This window comes from Phyllobates terribilis, unplaced genomic scaffold (assembly GCF_046119375.1).
Source record: "Phyllobates terribilis strain yellow unplaced genomic scaffold, ASM4611937v1 Scaffold_12__6_contigs__length_324123572, whole genome shotgun sequence".
NCBI lineage: Eukaryota > Metazoa > Chordata > Amphibia > Anura > Dendrobatidae > Phyllobates > Phyllobates terribilis.
In genome coordinates, this window is record NW_027362772.1 from 279,638,393 (window position 1) to 279,656,542 (window position 18,150).

Sequence of the window (18,150 nt, forward strand, 5' to 3'; positions counted from 1 at the left end):
AAGTGAATAGACGCCACAAGAATGAAATTCAAGTAAATGTAAAATGCTGCATTTTGCCCCCAAAAAATGAATTAACAAAATGTTGTGTGACCAATTCCTAGGATCCCCTGCTCCCTGGATCATTGGTGGGGGTCCCAGTAATATACCTTACATTTATCACCTGTTCTATAGGGAGGTGATAAATGCTGTTTCTGGGACGAGTCCCTGCTGTGTACAGAGGCGGCAACAGGGGACGAGTCCCTGCTGGGTACGGAGGCGGCAACAGGGGACGAGTCCCTGCTGGGTACGGAGGCGGCAACAGGGGACGAGTCCCTGCTGGGTACGGAGGCGGCAACAGGGGACGAGTCCCTGCTGGGTACGGAGGCGGCAACAGGGGACGAGTCCCTGCTGGGTACGGAGGCGGCAACAGGGGACGAGTCCCTGCTGGGTACGGAGGCGGCAACAGGGGACGAGTCCCTGCTGGGTACGGAGGCGGCAACAGGGGACGAGTCCCTGCTGGGTACGGAGGCGGCAACAGGGGACGAGTCCCTGCTGGGTACGGAGGCGGCAACAGGGGACGAGTCCCTGCTGGGTACGGAGGCGGCAACAGGGGACGAGTCCCTGCTGGGTACGGAGGCGGCAACAGGGGACGAGTCCCTGCTGGGTACGGAGGCGGCAACAGGGGACGAGTCCCTGCTGGGTACGGAGGCGGCAACAGGGGACGAGTCCCTGCTGGGTACGGAGGCGGCAACAGGGGACGAGTCCCTGCTGGGTACGGAGGCGGCAACAGGGGACGAGTCCCTGCTGGGTACGGAGGCGGCAACAGGGGACGAGTCCCTGCTGGGTACGGAGGCGGCAACAGGGGACGAGTCCCTGCTGGGTACGGAGGCGGCAACAGGGGACGAGTCCCTGCTGGGTACGGAGGCGGCAACAGGGGACGAGTCCCTGCTGGGTACGGAGGCGGCAACAGGGGACGAGTCCCTGCTGGGTACGGAGGCGGCAACAGGGGACGAGTCCCTGCTGGGTACGGAGGCGGCAACAGGGGACGAGTCCCTGCTGGGTACGGAGGCGGCAACAGGGGACGAGTCCCTGCTGGGTACGGAGGCGGCAACAGGGGACGAGTCCCTGCTGGGTACGGAGGCGGCAACAGGGGACGAGTCCCTGCTGGGTACGGAGGCGGCAACAGGGGACGAGTCCCTGCTGGGTACGGAGGCGGCAACAGGGGACGAGTCCCTGCTGGGTACGGAGGCGGCAACAGGGGACGAGTCCCTGCTGGGTACGGAGGCGGCAACAGGGGACGAGTCCCTGCTGGGTACGGAGGCGGCAACAGGGGACGAGTCCCTGCTGGGTACGGAGGCGGCAACAGGGGACGAGTCCCTGCTGGGTACGGAGGCGGCAACAGGGGACGAGTCCCTGCTGGGTACGGAGGCGGCAACAGGGGACGAGTCCCTGCTGGGTACGGAGGCGGCAACAGGGGACGAGTCCCTGCTGGGTACGGAGGCGGCAACAGGGGACGAGTCCCTGCTGGGTACGGAGGCGGCAACAGGGGACGAGTCCCTGCTGGGTACGGAGGCGGCAACAGGGGACGAGTCCCTGCTGGGTACGGAGGCGGCAACAGGGGACGAGTCCCTGCTGGGTACGGAGGCGGCAACAGGGGACGAGTCCCTGCTGGGTACGGAGGCGGCAACAGGGGACGAGTCCCTGCTGGGTACGGAGGCGGCAACAGGGGACGAGTCCCTGCTGGGTACGGAGGCGGCAACAGGGGACGAGTCCCTGCTGGGTACGGAGGCGGCAACAGGGGACGAGTCCCTGCTGGGTACGGAGGCGGCAACAGGGGACGAGTCCCTGCTGGGTACGGAGGCGGCAACAGGGGACGAGTCCCTGCTGGGTACGGAGGCGGCAACAGGGGACGAGTCCCTGCTGGGTACGGAGGCGGCAACAGGGGACGAGTCCCTGCTGGGTACGGAGGCGGCAACAGGGGACGAGTCCCTGCTGGGTACGGAGGCGGCAACAGGGGACGAGTCCCTGCTGGGTACGGAGGCGGCAACAGGGGACGAGTCCCTGCTGGGTACGGAGGCGGCAACAGGGGACGAGTCCCTGCTGGGTACGGAGGCGGCAACAGGGGACGAGTCCCTGCTGGGTACGGAGGCGGCAACAGGGGACGAGTCCCTGCTGGGTACGGAGGCGGCAACAGGGGACGAGTCCCTGCTGGGTACGGAGGCGGCAACAGGGGACGAGTCCCTGCTGGGTACGGAGGCGGCAACAGGGGACGAGTCCCTGCTGGGTACGGAGGCGGCAACAGGGGACGAGTCCCTGCTGGGTACGGAGGCGGCAACAGGGGACGAGTCCCTGCTGGGTACGGAGGCGGCAACAGGGGACAAGTCCCTGCTGGGTACGGAGGCGGCAACAGGGGACAAGTCCCTGCTGTGTACGGAGGCGGCAACAGGGGACAAGTCCCTGCTGTGTACGGAGGCGGCAACAGGGGACAAGTCCCTGCTGTGTACGGAGGCGGCAACAGGGGACAAGTCCCTGCTGTGTACGGAGGCGGCAACAGGGGACAAGTCCCTGCTGTGTACGGAGGCGGCAACAGGGGACAAGTCCCTGCTGTGTACAGAGGTAATAGGGGACAAGTCCCTGCTGTGTACAGAGGTAATAGAGGACAAGTCCCTGCTGTGTATGGAGGCGGCAACAGGGGACAAGTCCCTGCTGTGTACAGAGGTAATAGGGGACAAGTCCCTGCTGTGTACAGAGGCGGCAACAGGGGACAAGTCCCTGCTGTGTACGGAGGCGGCAACAGGGGACAAGTCCCTGCTGTGTACAGAGGTAATAGGGGACAAGTCCCTGCTGTGTACAGAGGTAATAGAGGACAAGTCCCTGCTGTGTATGGAGGCGGCAACAGGGGACAAGTCCCTGCTGTGTACAGAGGTAATAGGGGACAAGTCCCTGCTGTGTACAGAGGTAATAGGGGACAAGTCCCTGCTGTGTACAGAGGTAATAGAGGACAAGTCCCTGCTGTGTATGGAGGCGGCAACAGGGGACAAGTCCCTGCTGTGTACAGAGGTAATAGAGGACAAGTCCCTGCTGTGTACGGAGGCGGCAACAGGGGACAAGTCCCTGCTGTGTACGGAGGCGGCAACAGGGGACAAGTCCCTGCTGTGTACGGAGGCGGCAACAGGGGACAAGTCCCTGCTGTGTACGGAGGCGGCAACAGGGGACAAGTCCCTGCTGTGTACGGAGGCGGCAACAGGGGACAAGTCCCTGCTGTGTACGGAGGCGGCAACAGGGGACAAGTCCCTGCTGTGTACGGAGGCGGCAACAGGGGACAAGTCCCTGCTGTGTACGGAGGCGGCAACAGGGGACAAGTCCCTGCTGTGTACGGAGGCGGCAACAGGGGACAAGTCCCTGCTGTGTACGGAGGCGGCAACAGGGGACAAGTCCCTGCTGTGTACGGAGGCGGCAACAGGGGACAAGTCCCTGCTGTGTACGGAGGCGGCAACAGGGGACAAGTCCCTGCTGTGTACAGAGGTAATAGGGGACAAGTCCCTGCTGTGTACAGAGGTAATAGAGGACAAGTCCCTGCTGTGTATGGAGGCGGCAATAGGGGACAAGTCCCTGCTGTGTACAGAGGTAATAAATGCAGCTTTTGGGATAAGGCCCTGTGATTTTCCTATTAGCCTTAGACTAGAAAGTATTTACATGCACCCAGAAATGTGAACCTTCAGGGCTTAAGAGAGATCTACTGTGAGTAAAATCCACTATTTGGCCTCCACTGATCTAGAAGTCGCAGAATGACAGATGCAGATGGCTATGTAACAAGGACTTACTTGCTCCGCGCAGTCCTTCCAGCATGAGGTCCACCACCTGAGCCGGGACATCCTGCCCCTGATATATCTCCGGTGTCAGCAGAACAGTGCGAGCATTGGAGACGGTTAGTGCCTTACAGCGCACCGCATATGGCAGCAGATTCTCCGGCACTTTAGTGACCTGTTAAGACAATTACATAAAAGGTAACAAAAGAATTGTGGTGTGAACAGTGTCGACAGGTCATGGCATAAACAAGCTCTCACCTCCTTCTTGGCTCTCTGGAAGCAGGAGAATAAGAATGGGACGATATGCTTTTCCCCTGCATCTCGTTCTGCAGACAAATTGGGGGCTCCCGACGATGTCATACAGATTATGCATTTCCCAGGTTCAGGGAGAAGAAGCCGTGTGAACAAGGCCTGAAATCAGAATAAGAAAGTACTGCTCCCTGTAAGAAATAATGGAGGGATTGTACCTCCTATGGCATTAAAGGGGTTCTCCGGGATATGCGATAACTTATTGATCAGAGCGTATCTAACCGCTGGGACCCGCATCAATCAGCACAACTGTCTCCTTTACAGAACAGAGTGGTAGGTCAGACGCCCGATCGCTGCGCCGTTTATTCAGTATGGGGCTGCCGTAAAAAGTAGAGTGCAGCCCCACAGGGAATGAATGGTGCGGTGGTCGAGCCAGGAATAAAAGATCCCCGTTCTCCCAATTAGCGCTTGTCCCAGCAGTCAGACCCCCACCGATCAATAAGTTATCGCCTATAGAAGATCACTTGGTTTTTGACCGGACAACCCCTTTAAAAGTACAGATCTACTTGACTTATCTTGTGTGGATGTCGTGTGATCTACCTGTTCTACGTTATCCATATCCAGCCAGTCCTGTCCATCGAGCTCAGATCCGAGCTCCTCCAGATACACACAGCGCTGAGGGATGCCATTCCCGCTCTTTAAACTGGGGTCACCTACGGGACAGAACATGGAATAAAACTTACAAATGGACTAGAGGAAACATGTAAGAGATTACACAAAGCGATTCTCTGCAAGGAAAGTGCAAGCAGATGTAATAGCCTCCATTTATACAGCCGGCCCCTGCCTTGATCAGCAGCGACCGGAGCTAGTTATGATCTCTGCTGTTTAACCACTTAAATGCCGCTGTCAGAGAGAAAGAGAGACATTTAAGCGTCATGATCCGATGGGGAATGCGCTCAGGCGCCCATCGCCAAGCAACGCAATCACAATGGGTTGCCTTGGAAATCACCAGCCTTCTGAAGGCTCCCATCTATGAAGGTTGGCTTCATAGATCATGTTTTTTTTTTTTACAAAATGCTGCAACACTCAAGTCTATTTGCAGATTCCAATCTCTAGGGAGACTCAAGAATAAAGTAATAAAAAAAAAAAAAAACAACATTGAAAATAAATTATATGGTAATTTTTATTGGACTTTTACTGGTGCAGTGATAGCAAATATGCTCATTTTTTTAATTATATTTGAATCGGTAAAAGAAGCGGGGATTAGTTAAACTTTATTTAAAATATATATATATATATATCTGCATCTCCTCCTAAAATGCAATAAAAAGTGATCAAACTGGTACAAATACAAGCAGCTACAGCTCTATCAACTAAAAAATAACAGTTGCAGGTCTCAAAAAACTGTGACAAGCCTCGTGTTTAGACTTTTTTTTAAGACACTAAAATTCAAAAAAAAATTGCTGTAAAAACAATAAAATAATGGCAAACAGGTTTTTTTTTCTTCTCCATTTCACCGTGCTTTTCAGCACATTATATTGTAAAGTAAATTATGTTATTCAAGAGTAAAACGTGTAAAAAAAAAACAAGCTCTTTGCCAGCTAAGCAGATGGAAGACTAAAATAGCTTTAGCTCTTGGAGGAAAAAAAAAAAAGAAAAAGTGCATAAATGAAAAATGGCGGCGTCCTTAAAGGGTTAAGAAATGCAGTAAAGGACGTAGATCCGCCAATACTCACTGTTATCCAAGGTGATGAGGAAGATTCTCTGGATCATGTGGTTTATGTTCAGCTGCTCACAGATCTCCTGCTGAGAACGGAACGAGCGACTTATTTCAGCCACAGAGTCGTCGCAATCGTCCAGGCTTTCTGAGACGCTGTTGTCAGAGTCGTCCTGACTCTCTCCTGCGTATTCTACACGGGTCAGAGGTTAGTTACTGGACTAGTCAAACTTTATACTGATTAATATATATATATATATATATATATATATATATATATTATATTATATTATATTATATATATATATATATATATATATATATATATATATATATATATATATATATATATATATATATATATATATATATATATATATATATATATATTTATTTATTTATTTTATTATTTTTTTATTTTTTTTTTTTTACTGTGCATCTGCTTCCTAAATGTGACATTGAGCATCTTTCTAAATAATCTTCATTAAAAAGTTCCTACCATTTTGCTGCAGCAGAGCAAGTAATTTACATAGATAGCTAGAAAATCTGACACAAACCCACCAAAGCTCTCCCCCTCTCTTTTCGGAGGGGGGTGGGAGGGTTGGAGCAGGTTGTACTCAGTAGATCAGGAATTAAAGAGTTGGGGGAAAGCATGTACAGTCTCAGTGAGGGCAGCTTAGTAAGGTTGTAGATATGGGGAAAGCGCATTATCTTGCAGGAGCTATAGAAGGGAAATAAAGCTGGGCTAATACACAAGATCCAGTGCAGACACCAGCATCCTGGACACACAGACTGTATGAATGGAAGGGACACGTTCACATGAGAAAATGAGCAGATTTCAAACGGCTTATTGGAAGGGTGAGGGCGGGGGAGGTCTGAAAATTAATGAAGGAATGAAGATTGCAGACTAGAATTTAGTGCAACTTTTAAACCAAAAATAAAGTCATACATAACACTGCAGTTCCTCCTCCACTATTGTCCGGTCCTCCTTTTCACATACTTGCTATGGTGACTAGTGTTGAGCATTCCGATACTGAAATATCGGGTATCGGCCGATATTCACTGTATCGGAATTCCGATACTTAATTCCGATACTTTTATAATATCGAATACCGGAATCGGAAGTTCCCATAATGCCTGCGCTCTGCAGTGTCTGTGAAGGATGACAAGCTGGATGGCAGCGCTCAGCTGCGATCCAGCTTGTCATCAGAATGCCATCCCAGCGTGGGAGAATTCTCCTGATTGTTTAAAAGCCGGCGGGCGGTAAAAAGCCGCCGGCTTTTAAACAATCACACAGCCCCATACTGCTTCCCCGCAGCCTCCCACCCCGATCCTCCGCTCCCCTCGCCACCTCCAATCCCAATCGTAAATTAGGACCGGGCGGGGAGCGCAGCACCAAGGAGCGAAGGACCCGGGCGGGGAAGCCGGCAGTGAAAAGACTTCACCGCCGGCTTTCCCGTTCTGTGCTGCGCTTTCCCGCCGGTTATTTCAAATGAACAGCTGAGGTATCAGGTGATGCCGATCAGCTGTTCATTTGAAGTAGCCGCGGTGCCCTCAGAGGGTTCATGTGAGTTCATGCTTGACTGCATGAACTCACATGAACTTTCCCACGGCCGCACAGGTCAGCCTCACCTCCCAGACCCGTCATGATTAGTGTGTGCGGGGTGTGTGTGTGCGGGGTGTGTGTGTGTGCGGGGTGTGTGTGCGGGGTGTCTGTGCGTGCAGGCAGACATAGGCCGATGTGACACTACTACTCCCATCGGCCTATGTCTGTCCCCCGTCCACTCGTGCCAGCAGGATCAGCTCGATGGGAGCAGTAGTTCCCATCAGCCTGATCCTGCTATATAAATTGCCCTACTGTGTCCCCAATAAATGTTAGATACATGTCATTGGTGGCCAGTGGTTACCTAAAAGAAATTAGTTTATACATTACCTGTCCCCGCCGATCGTCACCTAAAATAAAGTAAAAAATAAAAAACTACACCTATACTCACCTAGACACCTAATTCCCCGAAGCCATCGATCTCCTGTAATAAAATATAAAATAATAAACCACAACCTTATCCTTACCCCTCCGTAGCAGTCCACGAGTGTCCCACGAAGATCTCCAGTTCAGAGCAGCCACATAGAATGTGACCGCTCTGAACCGCTGCCGCCGCTAGAATGACGGGGCCGTAAGGGTTCACCAGAGTTAAGGCAGCGCTGCTCCGGTTAGCTGCTTTACGGCACTGCTGTATCGTGAGAAATTCCCACGGTACAGCACTGCCGTAAAGGAGGTCTCCGGAGCTGCGCTGCCTGAATGCACTCCGGTAACCTCAGTCAGTGGCTCCCGCTGCCGGGAGCGGACGTGTTCCCGGCAGCGTGAGCTTACAGCAGCCATGCACAGCTGTCACCATCTCCAGATGTGACAGCTGTGCATGGGAGATCAGCGCAGGAACGTGGACAGGTAACTATTTTTTTTTAGTAAACTAAGAATTAAATAAAATGGTGTTTTATTTCAAATAAATTATTTTTTTCTGGGTGTAGTGTGTTTTTTCTTTTTAACACTTTGTAGGTTAGTAATGGGGGTGTCTTATAGACACCCATCATTACTAACCTGGGCTTCATGGCAGCTGGCGCTGACATGAACCCCACCACTATTACCCCCTGCCACCGCACCAGGGCAGCGTGGAAGAGCGAGGCTAAGTGCCAGAATTGGCGCATCCTATGGATGCGCCATTTCTGGGGCGGCTGACGGCTGGTGTTTCTAGCCTGGGAGGGGGCCAATATTCATGGCACCCTTCCTGAGCTATTAATATCAGCCCCCAGCTGTCTGCCTAGCCTTTGCTAGCTATTAAAATAGGGGGGACCCCACGTCATTTTTTTTGGGGGGGTCCCCCATTTTAATAGCTAGTAAAGGCTAGGTATTCAGCTGGGGGCTGATATTAGTAGCCTGGGAAGCTCCGTGGGTTTTACCCCCTTCCCAGGCTTCAAACATCTGCCCCAGCCGTCTGCTTAACCTCCGCTAGAGACTAAAATTATGGGGGATCCCACGCCATTTTTTTTTAAAATAAATCCTTTATTTTAACACTAAATGACATTTGAGGACTTAATAAAGATGCAGTCCCTAAATTATTATTTATTTTTTAATAAATTTTTCCCAAAACTTTTGACGTGGGCTTCGCCATACTTTTGTATGCCAGCCAGGTACAGCATCCAGCTTCTATGAACGCGCCATTTTCCGGGGCGGCCGCGGACTGCAATTTTCAGCGGGGGGCAGAAAGCTTGGGCCTCCCTGCGCTGCAGATTCCATCCCCCAGCTGCCTAGTTGTACCTGGCTGGACACAAAAATAGGGAGAAGCCCCACGTTTTTTTTTTTTTAATTATTTCATGAAATTCATGGAATAATTAAGAAAAAAAGGGCTTCCCTATATTGTTGTGTCTGGCCAGGTACAAATAGGCAGCTGGTGGTTGGGGGCAGCCCGTTCCTGCCTGCTGTACCTGGCTGGACACAAATATAGTGTGAAGCCCCACGTCAATTTTTTTTTAATTATTTCAGGAAATTCATGAAATAATTAAAAAAAAATTATGTGAGGCTTCGCCCTATATTTGTGTCCAGTCAGGTACAGCAGGCAGGAACGGGCTGCCCCCAACCACCAGCTGCCTATTTGTACCTGGCCGGACACAACAATATAGGGAAGCCCTTTTTTTCTTAATTATTCCATGAATTTCATGAAATAATTAAAAAAAAATTGACGTGGGGCTTCGCACTATATTTGTGTCCAGCCAGGTACAGCAGGCAGGAACGGGCTGCCCCCAACCACCAGCTGCCTATTTGTACCTGGTTGGACACAACAATATAGGGAAGCCCTTTTTTTCTTAATTATTTCATGAATTTCATGAAATAATTAAAAAAAAAAAATACGTGAAGCTTCTCCCTATTTTTGTGTCCAGCCAGGTACAACTAGGCAGCTGGGGGATGGAATCTGCAGCGCAGGGAGGCCCAAGCTTTCTCCCCCCCCCCCCCGCTGAAAATTGCAGTCCGCAGCCACCCCGGAAAATGGCGCGTTCATAGAAGCTGGATGCTGTACCTGGCTGGCATACAAAAATATGGCGAAGCCCACGTCAAAAGTTTTGGGAAAAATTAATTAAAAAATAAATAATAATTTAGGGACTGCATCTTTATTAACTCCTCAAATGTCATTTAGTGTTAAAATAAAGGATTTATTTTAAAAAAAATTGACGTGGGGCTTCGCCCTATATTTGTGTCCAGCCAGGTACAGCAGGCAGGAATGGGCTGCCCCCAACCACCAGCTGCCTATTTGTACCTGGTTGGACACAACAATATAGGGAAGCCCTTTTTTTCTTAATTATTCCATGAATTTCATGAAATAATTAAAAAAAAAAATGCTTGGGGCTTCGCCCTATTTTTGTGTCCAGCCAGATACAACTATGCAGCTGGGGGCTGGAATCCGCAGCGCAGGGAGACCCAAGCTTTCTGGGCCACCCCCGCTGCAAATTGCAGTCCGCAGCCGCCCCAGAAAATGGCGCGTTCATTGAAGCGCCATCTTCTGGCGCTGTACCCAACTCATCCAGGGCCCTGGTGCGGTGGCTCACTGGGTAATAAAGGGGTTAAGGCCAGCTTGGTATTATCAGCTGGCCCTAAGCCCAAAATTCATGGGGTCACGCCAATATTAGACATGACCACCATGAATTTCTAGTAAAGTATTTAAAAAAACACAACACCCAGAAAAAAGTCCTTTAATTGAAATAAACACACAATTCTTTATTGTTCTAAATTAAACCATACTTACCATCACGCCCATTCCAGCTGAAGCCAACGATCTCCTGCAATAAAAGTAAAATAATAAAGCAACCTCATCCTTACCTTTCCATGGCTCCCACGACAGCTTCAGCTCTGCTACATCGAGATGACAGGCTGGACCGCAGCAGAACGCTGCCATCCATCCTGTCATCCCGCAGACACTGAGAAGCACAGGCATGCTTGTGCTCCTCAATGTCTGGCTGTGACGGCATAAAGATGAGCCGAGGTCATGTCCAATGAACTCAGCTCACCTCATGTACGTCACTGACAGCGTGGGAAAATTCTTCTGCACTCAGCACTTCAGCGTGAGAATTTTCCCACACTGTCAGTGACGTGCATGAGGTGAGCTGAGTTCATTGGACATGACCTCACCTCATGTATGTCACTGACAGCGTGGGAGAATTCTCACGCTGAAGCGCTGAGTGCAGGAGAACTTTCCCACGCTGTCAGTGACGTGCATGAGGTGAGCTGAGTTCATTGGACATGAACTCGGCTCATCTGGATGACGTCACAGAGAGACACTGAGGAGCGCAAGCATGCCTGCGCTTCTCAGTGTCCGCGGGATGACAGGCTGGATGGCAGCTTTCTGCTGCGGTCCATCCTGTCATCTCGATGTAGCAGAGCTGGAGCTGTCCTGGGAACCATCGAAAGGTAAGGATGAGGTTGCTTTATTATTTTTCTTTTATTGCAGGAGATCGTTGGCTTCAGCTGGAATGGGCGTGATGGTAAGTATAGTTTAATTTAGAACAATAAAGAATTGTGTCTTTATTTCAATTAAAGGACTTTACTCTGGGTGTTTGTGTTTTCTTTTAACTTTGACTATGGGGTTAGTAATGGGGGTGTCTTATAGACGCCTCTCCATTACTAACCTGGGCTTGATGTCAGCTGGCATTATAAGCTGACATCAACCCCAACCCTATTACCCCCTGCCACCGCACCAGGGCAGCGTGGAAGAGCGAGGCTAAGTGCCAGAATTGGCGCATCCTATGGATGCGCCATTTCTGGGGCGGCTGACGGCTGGTGTTTCTAGCCTGGGAGGGGGCCAATATTCATGGCACCCTTCCTGGGCTATTAATATCAGCCCCCAGCTGTCTGCCTAGCCTGTGCTAGCTATTAAATTAGGGGGGACCCCACGTTATTTTTTTGGGGGGGTTCCCCCATTTTAATAGCTAGTAAAGGCTAGGTATTCAGCTGGGGGCTGATATTAGTAGCCTGGGAAGCTCCGTGGGTATTACCCCCTTCCCAGGCTTCAAACATTTGCCCCAGCTGTCTGCTTAACCTCCGCTAGAGCCTAAAATTAAGGGGAACCCCACGCCAATTTTTTTTTAAATAAATCCTTTATTTTAACACTAAATGACAAGTACAGTAATCAACACTGTCACTGTACTTCATATATATGTGACTGACATGTTTCTATCTATCTAATCTATGTGTGATTCTCTATTCTTTCTGTTCTAAATTGTCGGGTACAGATGCTGAATTGCCGGCCGGCTTTCTTAAAGAGACGGTGCATGAAAACACTATTATTTTTTTAAATAAATCCTTTACACTAAATGACAAGTACAGTAAGCAACACTGTCACTGTACTTCATATATATGTGACTGACATGTTTCTATCTATCTAATCTATGTGTGAAGCTCTATTCTTTCTGTTATAAATTGTCGGGTACCGCTGCTGAATTGCCGGCCGGCTTTTTTAAAGAGACGGTGCACGAAAACACTAATATTTTTTTTAATAAATCCTTTACACTAAATGACAAGTACAGTAAGCAACACTGTCACTGTACTTCATATATATGTGACTGACATGTTTCTATCTATCTAATCTATGTGTGATGCTCTATTCTTTCTGTTGTAAATTGTCGGGTACCGGTGTATGCCGCTGATGAATTGCCGGCTTTTCATGTCATTCTACATTATTCTTAGTTGTTTTACTTCATGTAGAATTAACCTACAAGGAAAGAAAGGGTTTATTTTCATTCCGATATTTGTGTCCCATTGACTTGCATTGGTTTCCGGTATCGGAATCGGCGATATCCGATACTTTTTGGGTATCGGCCCGATCCAATCCGATACGATATTTCCTGATATCGGAAGGTATCGCTCAACACTAATGGTGACATGTTGACCATAGTGACATAGTGGCAACTGGTGCTGTAACCCCTCTCCTTATGTTACTTGCCATTTTGCTGCCGTTGCTGCTCCTTTTGCACAGCGACAAACTGCCGAGCTTCAGCGATCGACCCGAAGAGAGCGGCGAACGGGTTTGTCGAGATGCTGTTGTTGTTCTCTTGATCCGTCATTTTGCTAAGCAGCAGGGTCCATGTAGTGTGTGATGTGGAGGCGTCTTATCTGCGGAGAAGTAACGTGAGCGCAGGTTAGATATATGGGGGTTACAGTTTTACGGGGACGGCCGCATTATCTTAATTAAAAAAAAAAAAAAAAAAGATACCATCACTCACCTACCGGATACAACTACCCACACTGATCTCACTTTGTACAGCGGTCACTGGTTGGCTGCAGCGGTCTTGTGCCATCCAAGAAGGAAGAAGCCGTCTCCTAGCTTTCTTTTGTGATTTTGGATGGCACCTGAACACTGCAGCCAAACAGTAGTGGCTGTTTGACTGCAGTGGTCACAAGATACCCCTGCTGGAAAAGGAAGAAAGGAAAAGGGCGGTGCTTATCGGCAACAGTACCAAGGGACGGCAGGGCTCTGATGGGTGAGATTATTGCTGATGGTGAGGGTTGGGATGGCCCTCCTCCGATCCAGACGTTCAGGTCTGCACTGTGCCCAAAAATAACCGCTTTATTCATTGTTCCATAAATAATGAAAAGAGTGCTGCTCTCTAACTGCAGAGCCTTCTTCCCCGCTCAGAAATAAATAAAGAAATAAAAATGGTGTCATCCCAAAAATCTAAAGTTTTCTGGAGGCTCTCAGAACCTCAACCACGAGAACAGCCTGCTCTGGAGCATTATGTTTCTTGTTCTTGTTTGCAGGTATTCACAGCCACAGGTACATAAAAAAAAAGCGGTGAATTTTCCTGGTGTACATTAGTGGGCAATTGGATGCGACCTTAACAAAAGATCCACAAGGAAAGAAAAAGATCTATTAAGCGGATTTTTTTTTTTTTTTTTTAAACGTAATATCATTTTTTTAATTACATTTTAAAAAAAAAAGCTGCAAAATTAATTTCTGTTGCAGATTTTCTCGGCTGATTTCACATGCAGTCTATAGTGCATGTTCTGTCCACAAACAGCCTCCCGTCGATTTTAAAGTGAAATCTGCAACAGGTTTTTTTTTTTTCCCCAGTACAGATTTGAAATCAGCGATGCAAAAAAATTGATAAATAAATGTAAAAAAAAATAATAAACTCGGCGATCTTAGAAATGAACAGAGAGACATGTCTCTCCATTGCGAATACAAGGTTTGTCCTCAAGATATCAGATTGTTATATCACAATATTTAGATTGTGAGCCCCAATGGGAACAGTGATAATGATGTCTGTAAAGAACTAAGGACTATGATGGCGCCATATAAGTGAAGCATAATAAATAATAAACTATAAAAGGGATGAAAAAAGAAAACCCTTTTTAATATGAAGGACTGGAGGGATTTTCTTGTTTTTATGTTGCTGCTGTGTTTGGAGTTATAAAACCAGCAGCAGCGGCCGGATCGAGCTCTGATAGCAGCTATTTGATGGTTGAACAGCAGCGATCAAGCAGCATTTAAATGGTTGATCAGAGGCAGCAGCGCCTGAGGCCCATCAAGACCCCCATGACGCAGTCACGGGGTGCCAATGTATCACCATGAGTCAGGGGAGCCTTATGAAAGTCCCTAACTGCCGCCATCTTGGTACACCCATGAAGCCCAGCTATAGTTGTTTTTACTACGTACTCACAATACTTGCGATATTACAGCACAGAATACAAGCAACCAAAAGGTCACAGGTTCAAGACCCAAAAAGGGAGTAAAAAAAAAAGAAATAAAAATTTAAAAAAATAAAAATAAGAGTCACTGTAAACAAACAAAAAAAAATTAAATCTCCATTGGTAATTTAAACCTGGACTTTTGCTCTACGATGGTGAAGAGTGAGGTTGTAATTGCCTTGTAACGTCACTCTTGCGTCACCTTTTTATCAGTTTTTGTTATTATTCTTCTTTCAAAGATTTACTAAAAATAACTAAAACACTTAATTAATAAAAATTAATCCGTGATGATTAATAAGTATAAGATCCACGCAAAATATATATATCCCTATCCAAAAAATAAATAAAAAATATTTAGTCTGTGAAAATATAACATTTTTGTCAGTTAACATTAAATATTGAGATGCCAGAATTGCCTTTTTTTTTTCCCCAGTTGATGCACCTGTCAGATCGGCAGAGAAACAACAGGTGCTCACGTGGATCCGACCATGGAAAAATTAAAAAGTTACGGGTCTCGGAAAACAGCGACAAGTGAAGTTGTGTTGACAAAAGTTCAGATTTTTTTTTAACCACTAAAATGTAAATATTATTATTAATAATAATAATAATAATAATAATAATAATAATAATAATAATAATAATAATAATAATATTTATTATACAATTAAAGTTACAAAATAAAAAAAAGAAATATATAAATATTATACAATTAAATAAAATAAAAAAAATATATATAAAATTAAAAAATAAAATTACAAAATAATAAATAAATGAAAAAAAAAACCTGGACGAGTTTGGCACGGTCTGAATTTGGCACGGTCTGCGTCGTAGTGACCTGGAGAACACCGCCTGGTTACTTTTACCGCATAACACACAAAACCCCAAAAAAAAACAATGACGGAATTGCATTTTTTCCCCCCATTTCAGCGCATTTGGGATTTTTTTTCCGCGTTTTCAGTGCATAATATGGAAAAATAAACAACATGCGTGAGAAACACAACTCGTCCCGCAATAAACAAGGCGTCATATGGGGGGCTTGGGGGGGGATAGAAAATTTATGGCTCATGGAAGAAGGGAAGGGGTTAATGAGCAGATGACATCACCCGGGGCCAGGGGTATAGAAGGAGAGAAGAGTCGGCTTGTCAGGTGACCAGGAGTGGAGTACAATGCTGCAGTCCCATGTAAACCCGCTGTGTGACATCAGCAGGCGACACATTCATCTCTGCTACATCCTAGAGAGTAATGAGAGTCCCAGCGAAACGTCACACACACGTATACACACACGCACGTATACACGGCCGTGCCATACGGACAGTGCGCACAGCCCGGAGCCACTGACTCACCGCTCTGCCTTCCTGACACTTCCGCTTCCGCCCTCCCCAACCACACAAGCGGGGCAGAAAGGGTTACAGGCGATCATGTGACCAGTCAGGAAGAGGCGGGGCTTATGAGCGAGTATAGCCGTGGAAGGGGAGGGGCGTATGACAGGGGGCGGAGCTAGAAGCTGCGCTGTGCATTGCAGGAGGAGAGCGCTGGGCTGCTCTGCAGGGAAAGGCTCAGCACACTGCGACTGATAGGAAACATGCTCTGCAGAGGGAGGAGGTGGTGGTGATGATGGAGAGAGGGGGAGATGCTCTGCATAGTTGGGGATTTTAGGGTTATACTATGATAGGGGTGATGCTCTGCAGTCTGCAGCAAACAGTGTAATTAGATTAAAACATATAGATGCCTTCAGTTGCATTTTTTTAAATTAAGTGCATGTATGTTGGGTTAAGAGTAAACTTTGTAAATGGGTTCTCTTAAAAAAAAAATTCCTTCTATACTTCTATTGTTGGCTGCAGAATGATTAAACTGAGGGTCCATCAGTGAGCTCGATTTGTCGGGGAGCCAGTTACTCTTTTATTAGTCTTTTTCTGACCTCCTTCAAGGTAAAGTTTGGCCACATGAAAGTTCAGCTCAACTTTGATGTGGTCATAAAACAGCCGAGAAGAGCTAAAAAAAAAAAGGTTAAAAGCTTCCCATCACTGATGGATTTACATTGAACTCATTCTGCAGCCAGAAATGTGCATTTGTTTCTGTTTTTTTTTCCCAAGAGATTTTCTCTCCAAATACTCCTCAAAACACTAGGAAAATTGAAGCTGTGTTGAAGAGTTTAGGAAAGTTTTTTTCGAAAGTGTTCTAGTTTTTTTGTAGCCTTTTAATTGAACAGTGTCTAATCTGAAGAGGTTTATTTTCAACATCTGCTTTACAGAAGTGAAATGAATTTTCTATTCAAAAGTTAAGTAAAGTTAAAAATAAAAACTTCTCTTATGAATATTACAGTGAATTTGCTATAGAAATAAATTGGAACAGTTTTCCAATAGTTTTTGAAGCAGTTTTTTTTTTTTTTATTTAGGAGGAGTTTGGAGATAAAAACAACTGCAAAAGCTCAATGTGAACAGAGCCGGTAAAACATTTCTAATGAAGCATAATTGCAACAATTATTTTTAGCCAAAATGTGCAGTAAAAATAAACAATAGACTATTAAGGCTCATTGCTGACTGAAAGAAAGAGCAGAGGTGTCTGACAGCGGCTTACAGGCTCCAAGCTAGATATGACTATAAGTAGTGAGAAACAGGCTATGAGGATTATAAGGCTGTGTGCCCACTATGCATTTTTAAGCGTTTCTGCAGCTGCAATTCCGCAGCGGAAAAGCTTAAAAAACGCTTGGTAGAAAGTTTGCCTTGTTACCCAATGATAATCCGTATGTGCTGTGCACATGCTGTGGAAATTTCCGCTGCGGATTATCATTGCGGAAAAATGCCAAGCTTCTGCCACTATCAGAAGACGGCCAGCTCCGCAAGTGAGTTCTTCCGTCGCCAACACCGATAACAGCTGATCAGCATGGGTAGCAGGCCCTGGCCGATGAGACATTGATGACCTTTCCTAAGGATAGGTCATCAATGAAAAAGTAGTGGACAACCTCTTTATTCTTTTTTTCTCTTGACAATCGTTCTTCCAGATGTCCCAAACAATCTGAAGGAGGCTTCATCAGATAACTTTACCCCAGTACTCTGCAATCCAATCCTTCTACTTCATGGAGAATATCAGTCTGTCCTTGATGTTTTTCTTGGTGAGAAGTGGCTTCTTTGCTGACATTCTTGACTTCAGGCCAGCCTCCTGGTGCAGATCCACTGCCTGCTGCCATTCCTGAGCAAGCTCTGCATTGGCGTTAAACCAATCCTGTAGCTGAATCCTCTTTAGGATTCGGTCCTAACACTTGCTATATTTCTTCGATGCCCTAAAGCCTTCTTCATAGCAATTGAACCTCTCTCTTTGTAGTTCTTGATGATCCAATAAATGGTTGATTTAGGGGCAATCTTCCAAGCAGCAATGTTCTTGCCTGTAAAGCCATTTTAATTGGAAGCAATCGTGTCCTTTTAAAGCAACCAGTCTGCTGCTAAAATTCAATCAGCATGACAGAATCATATCAGCTGCCTTGTCCTCATTAAAACTTTAAGATCACTGAAGTTGTGTAAGTGACGCGCCCCCTGGGCCATGGGGTACTCGGTGCCGGGCCGGTCGGTGCAGGGGATGTCACACTGGCAGTGACTCTGTCCGTGACCCAGGGCGGTCAATAAAAGGGGATTATAGTTTTTATAGTTTAATATTCGTGACGCCACCTG

At 47.3% G+C, this 18,150-nt stretch overlaps 1 protein-coding gene across 3 annotated transcripts in view; it reads right to left on the reverse strand.

The window, feature by feature from the left end:
- Positions 1-15,976, reverse strand: part of UBE4A (ubiquitination factor E4A) — a 45,966-nt gene extending 29,990 nt beyond the window's left edge. Inside the window, exons 1-6 of one of the 3 annotated variants that reach the window (XM_073657035.1) lie at positions 15,829-15,976; positions 12,741-12,910; positions 5,774-5,947; positions 4,638-4,750; positions 4,047-4,199; positions 3,804-3,963 (exon numbers count right to left, since the gene is read on the reverse strand). In XM_073657035.1, the coding sequence (XP_073513136.1) occupies positions 3,804-3,963; positions 4,047-4,199; positions 4,638-4,750; positions 5,774-5,947; positions 12,741-12,861 (721 nt within the window). In that variant the 5' untranslated portion in view covers positions 12,862-12,910; positions 15,829-15,976. Of the gene's footprint in view, positions 1-3,803; positions 3,964-4,046; positions 4,200-4,637; positions 4,751-5,773; positions 5,948-12,740; positions 12,911-13,020; positions 13,664-15,773 lie in introns of those variants that run through there. The other 2 variants (XM_073657036.1, XM_073657037.1) reach the window with 2 other exon arrangements.
- Between the last annotated feature and the right edge of the window lie 2,174 nt (positions 15,977-18,150).